General features: G+C 45.2%; 1 protein-coding gene across 3 annotated transcripts in view; it reads left to right on the top strand.

Moving 5' to 3' along the window:
* ndst1b (N-deacetylase/N-sulfotransferase (heparan glucosaminyl) 1b) overlaps positions 1–7,882 on the top strand; it is a 213,374-nt gene extending 205,492 nt beyond the window's left edge. For all 3 annotated transcript variants that reach the window (XM_067995982.1, XM_067995984.1, XM_067995985.1), the window contains 2 exons: positions 1,692–1,794; positions 4,039–7,882. In XM_067995982.1, the coding sequence (XP_067852083.1) occupies positions 1,692–1,794; positions 4,039–4,158 (223 nt within the window). In that variant the 3' untranslated portion in view covers positions 4,159–7,882. The remainder of the gene's footprint in view (positions 1–1,691; positions 1,795–4,038) is intronic.
* The last annotated feature ends 15,287 nt before the right edge of the window (positions 7,883–23,169 follow it).

Below are 23,169 nucleotides of genomic sequence, written 5' to 3'. Positions count from 1 at the left end.
CCTGGGACATTTTGCTACTTTGAAGGCCCTTTGTAATTGCGAGCTGAAGATTATAAAGCAGTTCTCACATACCGTGATCAAATATATCCTGTCCAACACCTCCCCCTTTTGGTCTGTCTTCATGTTAGCCATGAATGCAGTCAAACCTAGAGAGGCAATGAAACTATTACCAAGGTTAGACCACTGGAGACAGTGTATTCCAGGAAGAGCTGTGTAGAAATCGCTCACGTTTTCACAGAACAGTTCACTTGAAATAAGTGCCTGATTTGAGAGAAACATTTTCAAGCTCCCATTATCGTGCTGTAGTATCTGGAACTGTTTAAACATTGGCTGGGAATTCCCTGGGAGCTGCTCCTGTTCTGCCGCCATGACCTCACCAGGTGTGTGATGGAATTCCTATTAACATGCGTAACTGCGGTGGTTGGACCCCGCGGGATAGCAGTGGTAATGTCGCGGAATTCTCATTAACAGAGGGACAGAGCGTAATGGAGGCCTGTCCCCACCTCCGTTTCAGCCCCAGAGCCTTAACTTTTTGGGCCTCCGTTTCGGCTGATGCCTTCAAAAAATTAATTCTTGGAATCCTCTACAGGGCTCTTGTGCCCCCTTTTAGATCGCTGCCTCCTCCGCAGGTGGTGCAAGAACGGTTCCACTGCAGCACCAAGGGGAATTTGCGCCCTGGCAGCAGCGAGCTCGCACTTGGTGACAGGGATCCACTGGAGACCTGTCCTGCATAAATAAACCGCCCTGTCACAGGAAAATGTGTCAGGGTCGAGGCGTGTCAGGGCGGTAGCCAAGTTCCCGTTCCACTGCAGGGAGGAGAATCCAGTTCCTCCTCACAACTGACCTCGAAGACTAAGGATCAGCCTCATGTCTCATATTTTAATATGTACTAGATAAATACTTTAATGGGGCATGTTCCAGTGACTAAATAATGCAGAAAGTTTTGGTGCGGTAATGTGATGGTTGTGTTACTGGACTAGTAATCCACAGAACTCATAGGAATATAGGAACAGGAGTAGGCCATTCAACCTCTCGAGCCTGCTCCGCCATTTGATAAGATCATGGCTGATCTGTGATCTAGCTCCATATACCTGCCTTTGGCCCATATCCCTTAATACCTTTGGTTGCCAAAAAGCTATCTATCTCAGATTTAAATTTAGCAATTGAGCTAGTATCAATTGCCGTTTGCGGAAGAGAGTTCCAAACTTCTACCACCCTTTGTGTGTAGAAATGTTTTCTAATCTCACTCCTGAAAGGTCTGGCCCTAATTTTTAGACTGTGCCCCCTACTCCTAAAATCCCCAACCAGCGAGTTCAAATCCCACCACGGGTAGTTTGAGAATTTTAATTGTTCAAAAAAAAAATCTGGAAATGAAAAGCTGGTTATCTGTAAAAGTGACCATGAAGCTGTCGGATTGTCATTAAAAACCCAACTGGTTCATTAATGTCCCTTTAGGGAAGGAAACCTGCCGTCCTTACCCAGTTTGGGCCTATATGTGACTCCAGTCCCACACCAACGTGATTGAGTCTTAACTGCCCTCTGAAGTGGCCTAGCAAACCACTCGGTCAACCAACTAGGAGCAACCAGGGATGGGCAATAAGTGCCGGCCTTGCGCCCATATCTCGAGAATGAATAATGAAAAAGAGTCCTTTTTTGGCAGTCATTGACCCACGTTATTTTCTGAATTTCAGATTTGATCCAAAGAAAGGTTTCTGGTGTCAGCTGTTGGATGGCAACAAATCAAAGTGCCTGGGGAAAAGCAAAGGCCGGAAGTACCCAGAGATGGACCCAGATGTACGTACTCAATACTCCCAATGTATAGACTTATATCAAAGCACCCACGGAGTGCTGTGTGAGGTGAACCCAGGAGAGAATCTACAGCTTCTTTCTAGATCTGTATTTGTGATGTGGCAGGAAGAATTTGCTCTGTCTATTAAAGGAGCAGACAAGTAGGTCCCCAATATTTTTGGTGCTAAGAATTCAGCCAGGGCAGTTTCAGTTGAGTTCTGGGGATCAAATGTATCCTTTTTTTGCCATTTTATGCAGTCAGAAATCTTAACTTTGTGACTTCACTCTCTCAACACATTCTGTTCCGTGTGAGAGGAATGTGTGAACTCAAAATGATGGCTGTTCAAACAATTCAACTGTAACTTTCATGCTTATTCACAGTCATTAAGGCCCTGATATTTGCGGGGAGGGAGCGGAGGCGCTTGTCAGGCACTGGGAAACAGTAAATGGGAAAGATGGAGGAATTTAACAGCAGGACCTCATTAGAATTGTTTTACTCAGTTTCCCGCCCGGCAGCCGACCAGATTGAGAGGCTGCCTGCCTGGCGGGCGGGAAAGCCTGCAGTACAAGGCCGCAGCCAGGGACCAGAGAGATTGGGGGGTGGGGTTTGGGAGATCGATTGCAGGGGAGGGAGAGTTTGCGAGGTGTGTTGGGGGGGGGGGGTTCTGGAGATCACAGCAGGTTTGCTTGAGGGGCCGGAGGGAAACACTCCTGCTCCTCCTGGCCCACAAGCAATGTTATAAAAAGCACCTACCTGCTTGATCCGGCCATTCCTCCCCCCCCTTCAGCTGCTGGGTTTCCCGAACCCTTAGAAACCCGGCCCGCAGCCATTAAATTTAAATGTCTGCTAAAATCTGAGACACGCAGCCTCATTAACATATTATAATTATTTACTCACCTCTCAAGAGCAGGTTACTCGCCCATCCCCCAACTCGCTCCAGTTAAACCAGAAGTAGGTGCGTTTGTAGTGGGTTGTGGTCGAGTTTCCCATTTTTAACAACTTAACCACCCCGGCCGGCCGTCCTGGGGGGTTAAAACTCCCCCCCCCCCCCCCCCCCCCCTTAGTGTCAGCTTGGCTCAGTTGGCAGCGCTCTGGTCACTTGAGTCAGGACGTCGTGGGTTTAACTCCCACTCCAGAGACTTGAGCACATAATCTAGGCTGCCATTCCAGCGCAGTACTGAGAGTGCACTGCACTGTCAGAGGTAAGGTCCTATAGATAAGATGTTAAACTACGCCTGTTGTACTGACTTGGGCAGATGTAAAAATCCCAGAACAGCAAGTTTACCCAGTGTTTTTGCCAACATTCCTCCGTCAACTAACAGATAATTGATTATTCATCTAATTTCTGCTTGTGGAATCTTACTGCATAAAATGGCTGCCCCATTTGTCTACATAATAACAGCCATTGCACTTCAATGTCATTCACACCACAACTCTATGGACAGTTACATGGGTAAGATGGGTATAGAGGGATATGGGCCAAGTGCAGGCAATTGGGACTAGCTTAGTGGTATAAACTGGGCGACATGGACATGTTGGGCCGAAGGGCCTGTTTCCATGTTGTAAACTTCGATGAACTCGGTGATCAGGAAAACTGAATGAACATTCGACTTGCTATTAAAAATGATCAGGTTTGCTTTGAGTGTGATACTGTGTGTCGTACAGACCCGTCGGTCCTAGCTTTGATTCCTGCTGAGTGCTGAGTTAGATTGTCTAGTGGGAGGCCAACAATTGCCCTCGCCATCCCTGAACTAAGGGGGAATATAGCCAGGCTTCCCATTCCTGTTGGTGTCCAGTGATCCCTGCTGGAAAGGGTTCGTGTGAATATCGGGCTCAGACACCATGGGGCTTAGATGTGACACCGCCTTGTGCCAACTCGTTCAACAACACTCACTCTCCAGGCTTACACATGATGAATGACTGCTTGGCAAGATGCTGGAAGACTCTCAGTGCCTGTGCGTCTGTACCCCAGTATGAGCCACTGCCTTCATAGGGGGATTGACTTGGAGTCAGAAGGCTGTCTATTGCTGGAACTTGTCTGAGTTTCCTTCGTCAATTATTGGATGGACTGCTAGATCTAGTAGTCTCTGTGAATCAGTGGGATTGTTTTCGTTTACCTTTCTGTTGTTGATCCAGCCACAGTGCCGTGCTACAAGTACAGTGTTGGCTTCCTTTTGATGTTTTATTAAATTGCATTTCAAAGTCTTTATGATCGTAACAGTCATTGTGCTTTCTTTTTCTTTCCGCAGTCTCGAGCTTTTTTGAGAGAATACTATAGGGATACTAACATAGAGCTTTCAAAACTCCTGTATAAACTGGGGCAGACACTGCCCACGTGGTTGAGAGAAGAGCTCCAGAACAACAGGTAGCTGGCAGACACGCAACAAAGGGTAAACTCCTGCATCTGTGCTTCAAACAGTTCTCCAGGGAGATCAAGCTGAAATTTCAGTCTCATCGTCATTCATTTGTTAAGGGCCTAGTCTATTCCTTCTCAGTACTGATTGGGTCTCCAGGGGTAAAGATGGAAGCATTCAACATTGCTGATGGTTTGTTGGCCCTGTGGGGAGGCTGTGCTTATGGTTTAAGCGTTTACTGGATGCTTGTGAAGATCATTGTATATTTCCATCTCCGTGCTACGATGGCTTCTCCAGGAGGACCAGAAGGAGTCAAGTCTGTAAGCAATAATTGGTTCCTCAAGGCATTGGTGGTGTTCAGTCCAAACCTGTGCTTACTTCTCCTGAAGTGTTGCGGTTCATAACCGTTATTCAGCTTTGATTGGCTCTCAAGAGAGGTCAGTCTCTGATTGAAGAGATCACAAGAGTTCAAAGTGAGAGAATGCCTCTTATTCTTCAGAAAGATCACGATGAAGAGTATGTTGGAACTACTATTAAGGGAGGTCCCATTAAGGACTCCTCTCTTTCCCCACCATTCCCCCCTCCTCCCCCCCCCCCCCCTCCAGTCTCTCACAACAATTGGCGTGGAAAGAGGTCGCCTTAAGAGAGTTGCGTTTGATTGGCTCCCTAAGGAGCTTCTGTATTGAAGAGTTTACTCCTTTCTTCAGCAAGGGTTTTTAAGTCTCTAATGGGCTGCGGATGGACTCCACGCAACAGTGTGATGCTGAGCGAAACTGGCAAGTCAGGTGGACTCTACTAGACAACAACTCCTTCTGTTAAAGGCCAACAAATAAGAGGGGCATTTGTGTACAGTAGGACCAGGCTCATGTAAAAAAATTCAAATGACCACTATTTCCTTAATCTCACTTGTAACACTTTGCAGCTAAAGCCTAAGTAGCAGATTGCCCCCTCACGCCCAGATTCGATTTATACAATTGTTTAAAGGGACATCATCACTTTTCTACACAGACTGTTTTACAAAAGCTGTTACAAACTGCTGAAGATAAGTGCCCACATGTGTCAGCCACAGGACACTGCTGAGGTTCAATTACTATGAATGCAATTAAGTTTCTCAAATTGTAAGTATGTTGATGAATGGAGTGTGGTGTATTTGATGTAATTATGCTGTGTTTAAAGGGTGCTGTATGTACACTCTCGCAAAAAAATGATGCATTTCACTATCTTACTGGCAAGCCTCATCCTCTGCCTGGCGACCAGAGCTTGCCAACGCAGTGGATTGGTTCAACTTCCTATTGGTTCGGGGTTTGAAATATTTTATCGTCTTTTTTTTTAAACTTTGTTTTATTCAGTCACAAATATTTGAGCCATTACACAAGGAAAAAGTAACAAGGAATGTCCATCTTCACGAAACATTGTGAAAGAAATTCCACGCAATACTGAAGGCAGATGGAATTCAGTTCATTTTATACAGCTTTTCCAATTATGGGTCAATGAGCCAGAAGAGGCCCTATAATTCATTTAATATAGAGGCTTTTAAATTGGGACCAAGTAGACTCCAGTAGGGATAGACTGATGCTTGTTTTTAAATTATTTTTGGTGGTATAGTGCGTGCCAATGTCAACCATTGCTCCTTTCACCTTGGGTGAGAAGATTTGCAGTGTCTTTGACTGATGTTGGTAAGGAGTCAAACAATTCCATTAGGTCTTCGACCGTTAGGTCTTTTAAAGTACAGCAGAACCTCCATTATCAGCATAATCGCAGACAATCAAGATTCCCCAAATCTTGGTCTTGGGTACAATAATTCCCTCAGCGTAAGAATAAGGTGACAGAAATTGTGTTGACCCTTCCTTGGGCTGTGAGGTTACTTTGTGTCGCACAGAAGATTGGTGTGAGTGGGTTATGTGATGAGACAACAAGACTTTATCCTGTGAAAACTCTGGCAGATAACTGGGAAGGCAGATAGTTGGTCTGCAGATAATGGAGATTCTACTGTAGAATGTTGCAAGATGGATTTCTTGACAACCCAAAAGTACCCGATGGTAGAACGGGCTGATTGGCAGTAGGTTGTGTTTGCGGGTAAGCTCCAGAAATGGATCGTTTTTTGCAGTTTCCCTTTTACTGATTTGAAAGCGATGTTTCAGATTGTTTCTTGGTAATAAATACTTTTATCTGTCTAACTTTTCCCCGTCAACGGAAGTCAGCTGTGCCTGAAAAGGCATGGCTTCTATCACCTATTACTCATGTGTGAGTGGATCTCTGTATAAGATATTTCAAAAACCTTCCAACATTGAGCAGCACATGAAACGTGAAGTTTACGCCTGTGTGAACTTTTAGAAAACCATTATTACGGTAATTTATTAACTTAAAGTGTTTAAATCTGTAATTTTAAATATCCTGTAATTTACTCACCAACAGTAAGGTTAACACTCTTACTATTGGAATCTGAAACTGTGTAAATGGAGTTTAGACTGTGATTTAGTTCCATGTTTTAGTTCCATCGACACGGAACAGAATGTTTTGATTTACAATCTTGTGCGTTTTGGTTTAATGTCATAGTTTACACTAGTTTACTGCAATTTGCAACAGCCTTGTTTTGAACTGTTGGAGGGGACACTCGATTTACATGTTGCTTGCTTGGTGACTGCACTGTGGGGTATTTTCTTTTCTTTCACCCTGTCCCCTTCTATTTCCCTCATCCATTCCCCCTCCAGCCAGCCAGGAGGGAGAGACAGTCGGAGCTGCAGACTGCGCCTCTGCACTTTGAACAGTGATGAGCTGAGGTGGGGTTCCCAGTGATTTTCTTTTCTTCTCCTGGGGTGGATTTGTCCCCCCCCCCCCCCCACCCCTCCCTCCCCCAGCCATGACAAAGAGCGAGACTTGCCCCAATAAGGACAAGCTCTAGGGTCCATCGAAGTTGGGAGTCCGACTCAAACCCATGTATTTGGAAGCACTATAGGTCTCGCCTCTTATTTTCAATTCATATACTCTAAACCTGGCTCAGTTTGAGTTGTGCACATCCATAGTATTAATTCACTCTTTGCACAAGCGAGTGTCGATTGACCGTGAGGCAGAATCAACAGTGCCAGTTTTTGTGTTCACCGGGGTGAGAGTGTCGATTTCCACTGGACGTTCAACCCAGAAAACCAGCAAGGAAATGCCAGGACTCCCTCACCTGCAGCCAGCAGAAGTACCTGCCCAGCAAGTGGCCATCTTACCCACCACACTGCTGCACCTGTGCTGTCGCCCCGATTCAAGCACCTGCGATGTTGCTGTACGTCACTTCCTATGACACTAAACCTCATTCTCATGCAGTACGTTGATCCAGAGGAACAACTGCAATCACTTGTTAACCCTGCTTTTGCTTTTGCCAGACGCATAATATCTTAAAATTTACGAAGCAAAGGGTCGGAGGTCTGGAATATAAAGAAAAATTCACAGGAAGTGAGGGCATTTCTGTATTATTTGTTAATAGTGTACAATCTTTGAGTGGGTTTTTAGTTTGCCTGGTCTGGCTCTGACTGATCGGTCTTGGACCACCTCATATTTGGTTTATAAAGCACACTGACCAAGTGACCACTGTATAAAGTAAAGAAAATCAGACAGTAAATTTAAACAGTCATGGTTCAGTTTTGTTAAATTGTGCAAATAACTTGGAATTTGTGTCCTCAGATTCATGCTGCCACTCGCCAATCTCGGAAAGTGTTTTTATATATAAATATATAAAAATGTTTTTGTAAAATTGTCAGTATTGCATTTCCTGCTGTCAAATCAAGTTGTAAAATGGAGGCATTGTAGATAAACACTTAACCTTCTGAAAGCTTTGTCCTTTGTGATTTGAGGTTGTTTTTACAGCCTCCACGTCACCAAACTCTGGGCCTACACTCTGTCCTCTTTGCATTTCAGCAAAGGCCAGACAACAGGTTAATGGCCTGTGCAAAAGAAAGAAGGAACTTGCATTTATATAGCGCCTTTCACCACCTCAGGATGTCCCAAACCGCTTTACAGCCAATGAAGTACTTTTTGAAGTGTAGTCACTGTTGTAATGTAGGAAACAATTTGCGCACAGCAAGATCCCACAAAGAGCACCGAGATAAATGACCAGATAATTGTTTTAGTGATGTTGGGTTGAGGGATAAATATTGGCCCAGGACATAGAGGACAAATCCCCTGCTCTTCTTCGAAATAGTGACACCTGAGAGGGCAGACAGAACCTCGGTTTAACGTCTCATCCAAAAGACAGCAACTCTGACACTGCAGCACTCCCTCAGTGCTGCACCGGGAGTGTCAGTCTGGATTATGTGCTCAAGTCTCTGGAGTGGGACTTGAACCCATAACCTTCTGACTCAGAGGTGAGAGTGCTACCCACTGAGCCACGGCTGAAACTGTGCAGATACACACTCTGATGCTGCATCATACCCCTTACTTCAGCGATGCGCACAGACACTGCTGTGGCAGGATCCTTGTACAAGGCCGACTGATAGATGTGTGCCATCGCCAGCAGCAAGTAAGATTGGTCACTCTAGACCGAATTTAGTCATCATTTTAACCGACCTGCACGCCACATTACAACATGCCCATGACACGCTGTAATTGGCTATCGACATGGGCCATTTCAAACTGCAGATAGGAACAGGAGTAGGCCATTCAGCCCCTCGAGCCTGTTCCTCCATTCAATTAGATCATGGCTGATCAGATATTCAGTGCATTCACAACTGGAGCCGTAAACAAAATGTTACCCCACAGTAACACAGCCCAGTAACAGTAGCATCGGTAAAGGTCAAGTGGGAGTATTTACACAGTGGTTGTAACACTGATGAAATAAACATGCTCGTATCCTCTGTTCTAACAAAGGTCAGCACCCGGAAGCATTAACTTGTCTTCCCTTTCCAGATGCTAATGCATCTACTCTGCATTTTTGCAGCATTTTCTGTTTCTATTTCAGATTTCCAACATCTATGCTGTCTCTTTCGGTGGCCATGTCCCTAAAATTCCCACGTATGGAGCAGCCCTGGGAATCTCGTCTCGCACCGAGACGTATCGAAGCGCCACAGGCAAAAAGGCACTGGTGATTCTCCGACACGCGCTGGTGATTCTCCGACACGCGCTGGTGATTCTCCGACACGCGCTGGTGACGGGTGGAGTTTCCTTACCACCACCAGGCAGTCGGAGAATCACCCCCTTTCCCGTTTCGTAAATACTAGGGGTAAAATGCCGGAATACCAGTAATTGGGATACTTTGGTCTATTTAGGTACAAGACTTGAGCCTTTACCTGAACGGGAGGAGTGGGAGGCTGAGCAACAAGCAAAGTGCGTGTTTAAAATGAGTCAGTCTTGCAGCTAGGGTCGGCATCTCTGGTTGGACATATTCCTGGAGGTTTTATCACATGGCCTCCTGCTGACCCCCACTCTCCCACCATTGGTCGCCCGACATGCCCATCCTCACGATGCCTCACCTTCCCAAGCCCTGTCGGAAAGTGAACAGACACTTTGTTACCCGATTGGATGATTCTTGACTGTCAGTCAAACAGCCTTTTTTCCCATCTCCAATATTTTTATAAGGAGTAAACAAAAGAGTTCAAATAATTTTTTTTAAAATGCCTCTAAGATTTTTCTTCTGGGTTTTTGCTTGCAGCAGTCCAGGACAATCCTGGAGGGATGGCAACCCTCCTTGCTGCTTTTGCAAGGGCCATTGAACACAAAATATGAGTTTGACTGAAAATTCTGATATTGCATTAAATGTTAAACTGTTTCCACTAAAATATATCAACATGGAAAAGGTCCATTTTAGAACAAAGAGCAAAATACTGATGCAAAAAATCACTTAATTTGATGTTGTGAGCTTTCTGACTCGTCATCATTCCAGTGAATTTTACTTCACTCTATAATCGCACTTGGATTTTGTTATACAGGCTTGCTTTAAATTTCTGTTACTCTACTCGCCTTCAAGAGAGAGCTGGACCCGGTTCCTGACTGGGGCAGAGATCGCATCATACAGAAGGTAATAAAAACAGAAAATGCTGGAAAAGCTCAGCAAGTGAGGCAGCATCTGTGGAGAAAGAAACAGAGTTAACGTTTCAGGTCGAAGACCTTTCGTCAGAACTGGAAGATGTTAGAGTTAAAGTTTTTAAGCAAGTACAGAGCCAGGGAAAGGGCAGGGGGAGGGGAGGAAAGAACAAAAGGGAAGGTCTGTGATAGGGTAGAGGGCGGGAGTGATTAAATGACAAAAGGGATGATGTTGCAAGGCAAGGAGGGTGGGAATGGGATTATCACCCTCATTGCCATTACAGCCCTCCTTGCCTTGCACCATCATCCCTTTTGTCATTTATTCACGCACACGATTGTTGCCAGTTAGTGAGGGAAAATGAGGTGGGCTTCAGCTCCTGATCACTAGCCCCCAACCCCCGTGTAGCTCACATATGTGCATGTCAGCTGAAGACAGGATTGGGCATGGCTATGATGCTCCCATGGTTGAATATCCTGTAGGCATTAGCAAGTTGAAGATACCAGGCAACGCTACCGCCCCCCACCTCCCCGGAATCGTATCCCAGCAAAATTCAGCATCATCAGCAGTGGAAAGACAATTACAGAAAATCCCAGTGAAAATTATTTGCAACAGAGAGGCATTGAGTACAAAAGCAAGGAAGTTATACTAAACCTTTATAAATCACTGGTTAGGCCCCATCTGGGGTATTATGTTCAATTCTGGTCACCACACTTTAGGAAGGATGTCAAGGCCTTGAGAGTGCAGAAGAGATTTGCTAGAATGGTACCAGGGATGAGGGATGTCAGTTATGTGGTGAGACTGGAGAAGCTGGGGTTGTTCTCCTTAGAACAAAGAAAGCTAAGGGGGATTTAATAGAGGTGTTCAAAATTATATGGGGTTTTGATAGAGCAAATAGGGAGAAACTGTTTCCAATGGCAGAAGGGTCAGTAACCAGGGACCACAGATTTAAGATAATTAGCAAAAGAACCAGAGACAACATGAGAATTTTTTTTACACAGCAAATTGTTATCATAGTATCATAGTAAGTACAGCACATTGCTGCAGGAGTTCCTCAGGGCAGTGTCCTAGGCCCAACCATCTTCAGCTGCTTCATCAATGACCTTCCCTCCATCATAAGGTCAGAAATAGGGATGTTCGCTGATGATTGCACAGTGTTCAGATCCATTCGCAACCCCTCAGATAATGCTGCATGTGGGCTCGAACTGCTTCAAGACCTGGACAACATCCAGGCTTGGGCTTATAAGTGGCAAGTAACATTTGCGCCAGACAAGTGCCAGGCAATGACCATCTCCAACAAGAGAGAGTCTAACCACCTCCCCTTGACATTCAACGGCATTACCATCACCGAATCCCCCACCATCAACATCCTGGGGGTCATCATTGACCAGAAACTTAACTGGACCAGCCATATAAATACTGTGGCTACGAAAGCAGGTCAGAGGCTGGGTATTCTGCGGCAAGTGACTCACCTCCTGACTCCCCAAAGCCTTTCCACCATCTACAAGGCACAAGTCAGAAGTGTGATGGAATACTCTCCACTTGCCTGAATGAGTGCAGCTCCAACAACACTCAAGAAACTCGACACCATCCAGGAGAAAGCAGCCCACTTGATTGGCACCCTATCCACCACCCTAAACATTTACTCCCTTCACCACTCGCGCACAGTGGCTGCAGTGTGTATCATCCACAGGATGCACTGCAGCAACTCCCCAAGGCTTCTTCGACAGCACCTCCCAAACCCGTGACCTCTACCACCTAGAAAGACAAGAGCAGCAGGTACATGGGAACAACACCACCTGCACGTTCCCCTCCAAGTCACACACCATCCCGACTTGGAAATATATCACTGTTCCTTCATTGTCGCTGGGTCAAAATCCTGGAACTCCCTTCCTAACAGCATTGTGGGAGAACCTTCACCAGATGGACTGCAGTGGTACAAGGAGGCAGCTCACCACCACCTTCTCAAGGGCAATTAGGGATGGGCAATAAATGCTGGCCTCGCCAGCGACGCCCACATCCCATGAACGAATAAAAAAAAAAGGAGGCCATTTGGCCCATCGTGCCTGTGCCGGCTCTTTGAAAGAGCTATCCAATTAGTCCCATTCCCCTGCTCTTTCCCCATAGCCCAGTAAATTTTTCCCTTCAAGTATTTATCCAATTCCCTTTTGAAAGTTATTATTGAATCTGCTTCCACCGCCCTTTCAGGTAGTGCATTCCAGATCATCATAACTCGCTGTGTTAAAAAAAAGTTTCCTCATGTCGCATACGAATTAAGAGCAGGAGTAGGCCATTCGGCCCCTTGAGCTTGCTCTGCCATTTGATAAGATCGTGGCTGATCTGATTGTGACCTCAAACCTACTTTCCCGTCTGCCTACTATAACCTTTGACTCCCTTGTTAATCAGGTTCTTTTGCTGATCACCTTAAAACTGTGTCCTCTGGTTACCGACCCTTCTGCCACTGGAAACAGTTTCTCCTTATTGACTCTATCAAAACTGTTCATGATTTTGTTCACCTCTATCAAATCTCCCCTTAACCTGCTCTATTCTGAGGAGAACAACCCCAGCTTCTCTAAGTCTCTCCACATAACTGAAGTCCCTCATCCCTGGTACAATTATAGTAAATCTTTTCTGCACCCTCTCCAAGGCCTTGACATCCTTCCTGAAGTGAGGTGCCCAAAATTGGCCACAATACTCCAGCTTGGGCCTAACCAGGGTTTTATAAAGGTTTAGCATAACTTCCTTGCTTTTGTACTCTATACCTCTGAAAGGGTGGTTGAAGCAGATTCAATAGTGACTTTCAAAAGGGGATTGGATAAATACTTAAAAAGGAAAAATTTGCAGGGCTATGAGAAAAAAGCGGGAGATTGGGACTAATTGTACAATTCTAAGAGAGGATTATGTTTAAATTGCAATTTGGCAACGTCCCACTGAGAGGGGAAGAAAGCAATAATCTCGGATGCTGCTGTGCGTCTGCAGCCTTACTGACCTGGCACGGGCTCCCGATTACCATAGCAACCGGTCCTGCAAAACTGTCTCGGCGCAAGAGTTGTATCACCAATGTGCCGAATCTTCCCAACTCATAATTAACGCAGATCTCTTGGGGGGGCGGGGGGGGAACTGCCAATCAAAATCTTTCAGCTGTCAATCATTTTGGAGACTCTGCACAGCAGGACAGCGAGTTAATTGCGAGTGTTGCTGAGCCCTGATCCAGCCACAGGCAGAGGAAACCAAATCCCGAACGAAAGCTGCATCCACCCACAATCCTAATGTATATAAAAGCAACTAATTATTCATTTCGAGTACCTGGAAGATATCTTAATCTCTGAAAACTGATTGTTTAAACGACAAATAATGATACAGAGAAATGTTCAGTATTATTGGGTGCATTCTATTATCCTTTAAACTTAGTAACCTTGAGAAAGGGAAAACATTTCATTTATCGAGCAACTCAGAAACCATTCAAAGTGCTCCCCTTAAGATCACAGGATAGTAGGAACAAGAGGAGGCCATTCAGCCCCTCGAGCCTGTTCTGCCATTCAGTTAGATCATGGCTGATCTGTATCTTAACTCCATTTACCCGCCTCGGTTCCATATCCCTTAATATCCTTGCCTAACAAAAATCTTATCAATCTCAAAATTTGTAATTTTCAGCCTCAACAGCTTTTTGGGGGAGAGGTTTCCAGATTTCCACTGCCCTTTGTGTGAAGACGTGCTTCCTGACATCACCCCAGAATGGATTAGCTCTAATTTTAAGGTTCTGCCCCCTTGATTTACAGATGCAAATTGCAGATGAGGAAGGCCATTCTGTCCATCTTAATTCCACCCTCTAGCAAACTTCAGCTCATCCAAAACTCTACTGTCGGTATCCTGGCCCATACCAAACCCCAGTCACCCATCATTTCTCAGGGCTCCCTTGACACCTGGTCAAGAGGTAGTCATGCATTACATGCACCAACTCTCACTCCAAACCACTTGGGTTTTTCCCAGTTTAGTTTGGGTTGATTGAAGTCTCCCATTAAAGTAGCTTTTTGTTCTCATATACCAAAGATCAAATTCTCCTCCTTATGCTGACCAGGTGTCAATAGCAGACTCCTACTGTTAGCTTGGAATGTTAGTATTAGTGATGTCTACCCAGGGGAGTTCATTTTGTAGCTTTCGACCTCCTACAGGGTTAACTTCTGTATTTACCTCCCAAGTTGTCCATGACATACAGGGTTACACCACATCCAATAAATTGCTATGAAGTACAGTGACATTTATTTTGTAGGCAAGCTCAACTTTTTTGTGCACAGCAAGATCACTAAATAGGAATGAGCTGAATGAGTAGTTAATTTATTTGTGCCAGTGTTTGTTCAAGACACTGGGAGGATTTCCTGCTCTTCTTCAGGTAGTTCCATGGGATCTTTAACAACCACCTGAATAGGTCGAGACGGGACCTGAATTTTCCTGGCCGGCCTCCCATCTTGCACCCTCCGTAAACTGGAGCTCATCCAAAAATCTGCAGCCTGTATCCTAACTCGCACCAAGTCCCCCCGTACTCACTGACCCACATTGGCTCCTGGTCCAGCAATACCTCGAGTTTAAAATTCTCATCCTTGATTTCAACTCCCTCCATGGCCTCGCCCCTCCCTGTCTCTGTAACCTCCTCCAGCCCTACAACCCTCCGAGATCTCTGCGCTCCTGTAATTCCGGCCTCTTGCGCATCCCCGATTCCCTGCGCCCCACCATTCAGCTTCAGCTTTCTAGGCCCTAAGCTCTGGAATTTCCTCCCTAAACACCTCTACTCCATTAAGACGCTCCTTAAAACCTACCTCTTTGACCAAGCTTTTGGTCACCTGTCCCAAAATCTCCTTATGTGGCTCGGTGTCAAATTTTGTCTGATAATCACTCCTGTGAAGCGCCTTGGGCCGTTTTACTATGTTAAAGGCACTATATAAATGCAAGTTGTTGTTGTTAACCACTGTTTTAAAGTACGGCATATCCACCAATGCAGCATTGCCTCAGTACTGCACAGGAGAATCAACCTAGAGGATATGCTCAAGGGCTGGATTGGGGCACAGATAACCAGCACCTTTTGACTCAGAGGCAAGATGAGTCAGGCTAACCAAAAAGTTGGGGTGTGGGGTGTTATAAATTAGTTAGAAATTAAACCTAGCGTTAAACAAAAACTATTTGTAGCACCACTACTGACCGAGCTGGCCGAGTCCTGAAGGACATAGCTACCAGACCGGGTCTGTGGCAGGTGGTGAGAGAACCAACATGAGGGAAAAACCTACTTGACCTCATCCTCACCAATCTACCTGTCGCAGATGCATCTCTCCATCACAGTATTGGTAGAAGTGACCATCACACAGTCCTCGTGGAGACGAAGTCCCATCTTCACATTGCGGACACCGTCCAAAGTAGGACAAATCCAATCCGGCCAATTACAGCCCCATCAGTCTACTCTCGATCATCAGCAAAGTGATGGAAGATGTCGTCGACAGTGCTATCAAGCGGCACTTACTCACCAATAACCAGCTCACTGATGCTCAGTTTGGGTTCCGCCAGGACCACTCGGCTCCAGACCTCATTACAGCCTTGGTCTAAACATGGACAAAAGAGCTGAATTCCAGAGGTGAGGTGAGAGTGACTGCCCTTGACATCAAGGCAGCATTTGACCGAGTGTGGCATCAAGGAGCCCTAGTAAAATTGGAATCAATTGGAATCAGGGGGAAAACTCTCCAGTGGCTGGAGTCATACCTAGCACAAAGGAAGATGGTAGTGGTTGTTAGAGGCCAATCATCTCAGCCCCAGGACATTGCTGCAGGAGTTCCTCAGGGCAGTGTCCTCGGCCCAACCATCTTCAGCTGCTTCATCAATGACCTTCCCTCCAGCATAAGGTCAGAAGTGGGGATGTTCGCTGATGATTGCACAGTGTTCAGTTCCATTCGCAACCCCTCAGATAATGAAGCAGTCTGAGCCCGCATGCAGCAAGACCTGGACAACATCCAGGCTTGGGCTGATAAGTGGCAAGTAACATTCACACCAGACAAGTGCCAGGCAATGACCATCTCCAACAAAAGAGAGAGTCTAACCACCTCCCCTTGACATTCAAGTGCATTACCAGAAACTTGACCAGAAACTTAACTGGACCAGCCACATAAATACTGTGGCTACAAGAGCAGGTCAGAGGCTGGGTAGTCTCCGGCGAGTGACCCACATCCTGACTCCCCAAAGTCTTTCCACCATCTACAAGGCAAGTCAGGAATGTGATGGAATACTCTCCACTTGCCTGGATGAGTGCAGCTCCAACAACACTCAAGAAGCTCGACACCATCCAGGACAAAGCAGCCCACTTGATTGACACCCCATCCACCACTTTAAACATTCACTCCCTTCACCACCGGCGCACAGTGGCTGCAGTGTGTACCATCCACAGGATGCACTGCAGCAACTCGCCAAGGCTTCTTCGACAGCACCTCCCAAACCCGCGACCTGTACCACCTAGAAGGACAAGGACAGCAGGCACATGGGAACAACACCACCTGCACATTCCCCTCCAAGTCACACACCATCCCGACTTGGAAATATATCGCCGTTCCTTCATCGTTGCTGGGTCAAAATCCTGGAACTCCCTCCCTAACAGCACTGTGGGAGAACCATCACCACACGGACTGCAGCGGTTCAAGAAGGTGGCTCACCACCACCTTCTCAAGGGCAATTAGGGATGGGCAATAAATGCCGGCCTCGCCAGCGACGCCCACATCCCATGAATAAATATTTTTAAAATTGGAGCAAACAACTGAATCTGCAACTTTGGAAAAAAAGGTTAAGTAAAGCTTTCATTCTCTTGTGTCGACGACCAGACTGGTCCAAACCACAATCCTTACAAAAATAAAATGTCAACAATGACTTAAATTAACACATTTTAAGAAGCCTCTGCAATTGATATAGTTACAATATAATTGCAACTTATTTAATTTACTGACAGTAATTTTCTCAAGTTAATCGTGTCACCTTAACGGCTCAGTAAGAATCTATTCCTGTGGCATTTGACATGTACAAGCTGTGGGTGTACCAATGTCAGATATATTGAGGCCCCCTGTCTGCTTTTCATAAATCCAATAGGGAATTCAGGAGAAACTTCTTTACCAGGAGAGTGATGAGAATGTGGAACTCGCTACCACAAGGAGTGATCGAGACGAATAGCATAGATGCATTTAAGTGGAAGCTCGATAAACACATGAGGGAGAAAGGAATAGAAGGATATGCTGATAGGGTGAGATGAAGTAGGGAGGGAGGAGGCTCGTGTGGAGCATAAACTCTGGAACGAGCTGCCAGAGGCAGTAGTAGAGGCGGGTACAATTTTGTCTTTTAAAAAGCATTTGGACAGTTACATGGGTAAGATGGGTATAGAGGGATATGGGCCAAGTGCAGGCAATTGGGACTAGCTTAGTGGTATAAACTGGGCGACATGGACATGTTGGGCCGAAGGGCCTGTTTCCATGTTGTAACTTCTATGATTCTATAAACACTGGCATAGACCAGTTGGGCCGAATGGCCTGTTTCTGTGCTGCACATTCTCTGTAAAATTAAACCTTAAATACTCTTTGGATATGAAGACCTCATCAGCTGTTTTCCCACTGATCGTTACCATAGATGGATGTGATCTGCTTCTCGAGGAAGTGCACTTGCAAGTGTGGGTGTGACGTGTAACCGCCATGTGTGGTCAGCGATGAGTGTGCAAGGATGTCTTACTGCAGTTATACAGGGCCTTGGTGAGACCACACCTGGAGTATTGTGTGCAGTTTTGGTCTCCTTACCTAAGAAAGGATAAACTTGCCATGGAGGGAGTACAGCGAAGGTTCACCAGACTGATTCCTGGGATGGCAGGACTGTCTCATGAGGAGAGATTGGGTCGACTCGGTCTGTATTCACTCGAGTTTAGAAGAATGAGAGGGGATCTCATTGAAATGTATAAAATTCTGACAGGACTAGACAGACTGGATGCAGGGAGGATGTTTCCCCTGGCTGGGGGGTCCAGAATGAGGGGTCACAGTCTCGGTCCTCAATGTCCTACCCCGTATCCTGAGATGAGGAGAAATTTCTCATGAGGAGAGGGTGGTGAACCTGTGGAATTCTCTACCACAGAAGGCTGTGGAGGCCAAGTCACTGAATATATTTAAGAAGGAGCTAGATAGATTTCTAGACACAAAAGGCATCAAGGGGTATGGGGAGAGGGCGGGAATATGGTATTGAGATAGAGGATCAGCCATGATCATATTGAATGGTGGAGCAGGCTCGAAGGGCCGAATGGCCTACTCCTGCTCCTGTTTTCGATGTTGCTGCTTCACTGAGATATCTGGGAGCGCTACACCAGCACGGATCCCTGTGGAACACCACTTCCCACCTTCCGTCAGGCTGAGTAACCACCTTTAACCCCTACTCTCTGTTTTCTGTTTTTGTATCTTCCTATTTAATACAGTTTAGGTGTAAATTATACAGTCTATCGTTTCTCTTTGTTTTCGACCCCCGTCAATGCACAATAGCTCATGGTAATTGCTCGCCTATCAGCCAATGCATAATACGTTGGCGCATCGAATGACCCCGTTCTGTACTTTCTGCCGGTGAATGGTACGATTGTGACCGGGGGCGGTGGGGGTGGGAAACAGTCATCAGCTGTCATCAGTCAAGGCTCAGCACGAGGCAACAGCTCGCAGGAGCTGGTACTTTTAACTTACTTCCCCACTGAGAGAACGACTACTTCCTGCGACATCTCGGACGCTACATCAAATCGTGAGGTCCTTGATTGAGGCGGCCCACAGGGAGGATAAATAACTTCAACCCCTCCCGAAAAGGTGCGGCAGCAACAAATGAACCGCCATTGTATCACACCAACACCCGCTAATTATTGTGTCGTGCGGAAACACCCGTTGTTGTACGGGGATTGGATCCGCGAATATTAAAAGAAGTCAGGGAAGAGATAGCAGAGGCACTATTACATATATATAACAATTCACTAGAAAAGGGAATAGTGCCAGAGGACTGGCGGACAGATAATGTGATTCCGATATTTAAAAAGGGAGATAGAACCAGTCCAGGGAACTATAGACCAATTAGCTTAACGTCGGTGGTAGGAAAGATAATGGAATCTTTACTCAAAGATGTAATAGAAAAACATCCAGAAAACGAAAATATAATAAAGAATAATCAGCACGGAGTTCAGAAGGGAAGGTCATGCTTGACCGACCTTATTGAATGCTTTGAAGAAGTAACAGAAAGAGTAGATAATGTAATTATCTAGGGTAGGCTAATGCAGTTGATGTAATATATTTGGATTTTCAAAAGGCCTTTGATAAGGTATCACTTTATAGACTCATGACTAAGGTCAGAGAAGTTGGAGTCAGGGGACAGTTCGCAGAATGGATAGCAAGCTGGCTACAAAACAGAGAGTAGGGGTTAAGGGTAGCTGCTCAGACTGGTAAAAGGTGGGAAGTGGTGTTCCACAGGGATCGGTGCTGGGACCACTGTTGTTCATAATTTACATCAACGATTTGGACTCAGAAATCGGAATTACAATTTCAAAATTTGGGAGACACCAAATTGAGGGGTGTAGTTAATATAAAGGAAGTATGCATCAAAATACAGGAAGACGTTAATAAACTTGCAGAATGGGCGTGTAATTGGCAAATGAATTTCAATATTGATAAGTGTGAGGTGGTGCATTTTGGTAGGAAGAATAAGGAGGCCACACACTGCTTGGATAATAAGAGTCTAAATGGGGTAGAGGAGCAGAGGGATCTGGGGGAACAGATACACAAATCACTAAAAGTAGCGACGCAGGTTAATAAGGCCATAAAAAAAGCAAACCAAGCACTGGGGTTCATTTCTAGAGGGAAGTTATGTTAAACTTGTATAGAACGTTGGTTAGACCACACTTGGAGTATTGTGAACAGTTCTGGTCTCCATATTATAAAAAGGATATAGAGGCACTGGAGAAGGTGCAAAAAAAATTCATAACGATGATACCAGAACTGAGAGATTATACCCATCAGGAAAGATTGAGCAGGCTGGGGCTTTTTTCCCTGGAAAAGAGAAGGCTGAGGGATGACCTGATAGAGTTCTTTAAGATCATGGGTTTGATGGAGTAGCCATAGAGAAAATGTTTCCACTTGTGGGGGAGACCAAAACTAGGGGCCATAAATATAAAATAGTCACTAATAAATCCAATAGGGAATTCAGGAGAAACTTCTTTACCCAGAGAGTGGTTAGAATGTGGAACTCGCTCCCACAAGGAGTAGTTGAGGCGAATAGTGTAGATACATTTAAGGGGAAGCTCGATAAACACATGAGGGAGAAAGGAATAGAAGGATATGCTGATAGGGTGAGATGAAGTAGGGAGGGAGGAGGCTCGTGTGGAGCATAAACACCGGCATAGACCAGTTGGGCCGAATGGCCTGTTTCTGTGCTGTAGTTTCGATGTAACTCGATGCAACAGCAGGGCCAGGCTCCCAGCGCAACTGTCTGTGGAGTTGTGGCAGCTCATACACTGGAGGAGGGTCTGGCTACTGCTGCTCTCTTGTGGAATAAGTGACAGAAGAAAGATTACTCGCAGGCTGGTCAAGCAATGTAAAGCATAAGCTGCTGTGGAAGGATTTAGAGCCAGTGTTGAAGCAGCATAGATCTGATCTGGATATCACCTGACACTGGGCTTAACATCACTGGGCCGCAGTGAGATTTAGCACAATCGTAACAATTTTGTTTTAAATTGCCTTTACCATAGATTTTATGACAAACACAATTTACTACATCTAATCAATATATTACATTTAACCTGCTTTAAGATTCAGTCAACATGTAGATATACTTGTATATATTCTTACAGAGACTAAGAACCGAAGCAGTCACCGACTATAAAGTTCAATACACAAAGACTAATGACAAATGTGAATTTGATTCGGATGAACGAAGGGCGACCTTTAATGAGGAGATGGTTCGGGGACAGTCTAGGTACATTCCCACGAGGACGACCAAATCCAGAGCTCCCTGGATGATGAAAGAGATAGAGAGTAAGATGAAGCAGAGAAAGGGGGCGTATGAGAGATGTCAGGTTGATAATACAAGTGAGAACCAGGCTGAATATAAAAAGTTCAGAGGGGAAGTGAAAAAAGAAATAAGAGGGGCAAAGGGAGAGTATGAGAATAGACTGACGGTCAACATAAAAGGGAATCCAAAAGTCTTCTATAGGCATATAAACAATAAATGGGTAGTAAGAGAGGGACCAAAAAGGAGATCTAACATGGCGACAGAGGGCATGGCCGAGGTTCTAAATGAGTACTTTGCATCTGTCCTAACCAAGGAAGAAGATGCTGCCAAAGTCACAGTAAAAGAGGAGGTAGTTGAGATACTGGATGGGCTAAAAATTGATAAAGATGAGGTACTAGAAAGGCTGGCTGTACTTAAAGTCGATAAGTCACCCGGTCCGGATGGGATGCATCCTAGGTTGCTGAGGGAAGTAAGGGTGGAAATTGCAGAGGTGCTGGCCATAATCTTCCAAACATCCTTAGATACAGGGGTGGTGCCAGAGGACTGGAGAATTGCAAATATTACACCCTTGTTCAAAAAAGGGTGTAAGGATAAACCTGGCAACTACAGGCCAGTCAGTTTAGAAACGATAATCCAGCACAAAATTAATAGTCACTTGGACAAGTGTGGATTGATTAAGGAAAGCCAGCACGGATTTGTTAAAGGCAAATCGTGTTTAATTAACTTGATTGAGTTTTTTGATGCGGTAACAGAGAGGGTTGATGAGGGTAGTGTGGTTGATGTTGTGTATATGGACTTTCAAAAGGCATTTGATAAAGTGCCACAAAATAGACTTGTTAGCAAAATTGAAGCCCATGGGATTAAAGGGTCAGTGGCACTGCCAAAACCACTGCACTGCCCGAAATGCTTTGTTTTAAAAACACAATTTGACTTATTCAGCCACTAACAATTCCTATATTCCTATTAATCAGTGGCCCTGCTAATATATTCATCGAATCATAGAATCTTATAGCACAGAAAGAGGCCATTCGGCCCATTGTGCGTGTTCCGGCTCTTTGAACGGGCTATCCAATTAGTCCCATTCCCCTGCTCTTTCCCCATAACCCTGTAAATCTTTCCCCTTCAAGTATTTATCCAATTCCCTTTTGAAATTTACTATTGAATCTGCTTCCTTTCAGGCAGCGCATTCCAGATCATAACAACTCACTGCGTAAAAATTTCTTTCCTAATCTCCCCTCTGGCTCTTTGGCCAATTATCTTATATCTGTGTCCTCTCGTTGCCAGTGGAAACAGTTTCTCTCTATTTACTCTATCAGGACCCCTCACACATAGACTTCACAGCACAGAAACAGGCCATTCGGTCCATCAGGTCTATGCCGGTGTTTATGCTCCACACGAGCCTCCTCCCTCCCTACTTCACCTCACCCTATCAGCATATCATATTCCTTTCTCCCTCATATGCTTATCTAGCTTCCCCTTAAATGCATCTTTAACTGCCTCAACCACTGCATATGGTAGCGAGTTCCACATTCATCATTTTGAACACCTCTATCAAATCTCCCTTTAACCTCCTCTGTTCCAAGGAGAACAATCCCAGCTTCTCCAGTCTCTCCACGTAACTGAAGTCCCTCATATTGAATGTGTCTTAGCCAAGTTGTACCAATCAAAACAGATTAACTGGTCATTCACCTCAGTGCTGTTTGCGGGATCTTGCTGTGTGTAATTTGGTTCCTGCTTTTGCAAACATAACAGTAACCACACACCAAAAGTAACTTGTGGGAAGCATTTTCAGACATTAAAATGTGAGTTTTTTAAATGGGATAAAACAAGGAGGCGAGGGAGATTCTGTGCCTGTTAATTTTTTCCAAAGCAGAACTGCTTTTCTCGAAGTGGAATAGATTAATGTGGTCATACATATGTGAAAGGCGGCGTTAAATGTGATTAAGCCTCTAGCTCTAAACAAAAATTATGATGTGGAGATGCCGGTGATGGAC

Source organism: Heptranchias perlo, chromosome 14 (genome assembly GCF_035084215.1).
Source record: "Heptranchias perlo isolate sHepPer1 chromosome 14, sHepPer1.hap1, whole genome shotgun sequence".
Taxonomy (NCBI): Eukaryota; Metazoa; Chordata; class Chondrichthyes; order Hexanchiformes; family Hexanchidae; genus Heptranchias; species Heptranchias perlo.
The sequence above is the reverse complement of the archived record's forward strand: the minus strand, read 5'-3'. Positions and strand labels throughout refer to the sequence as shown.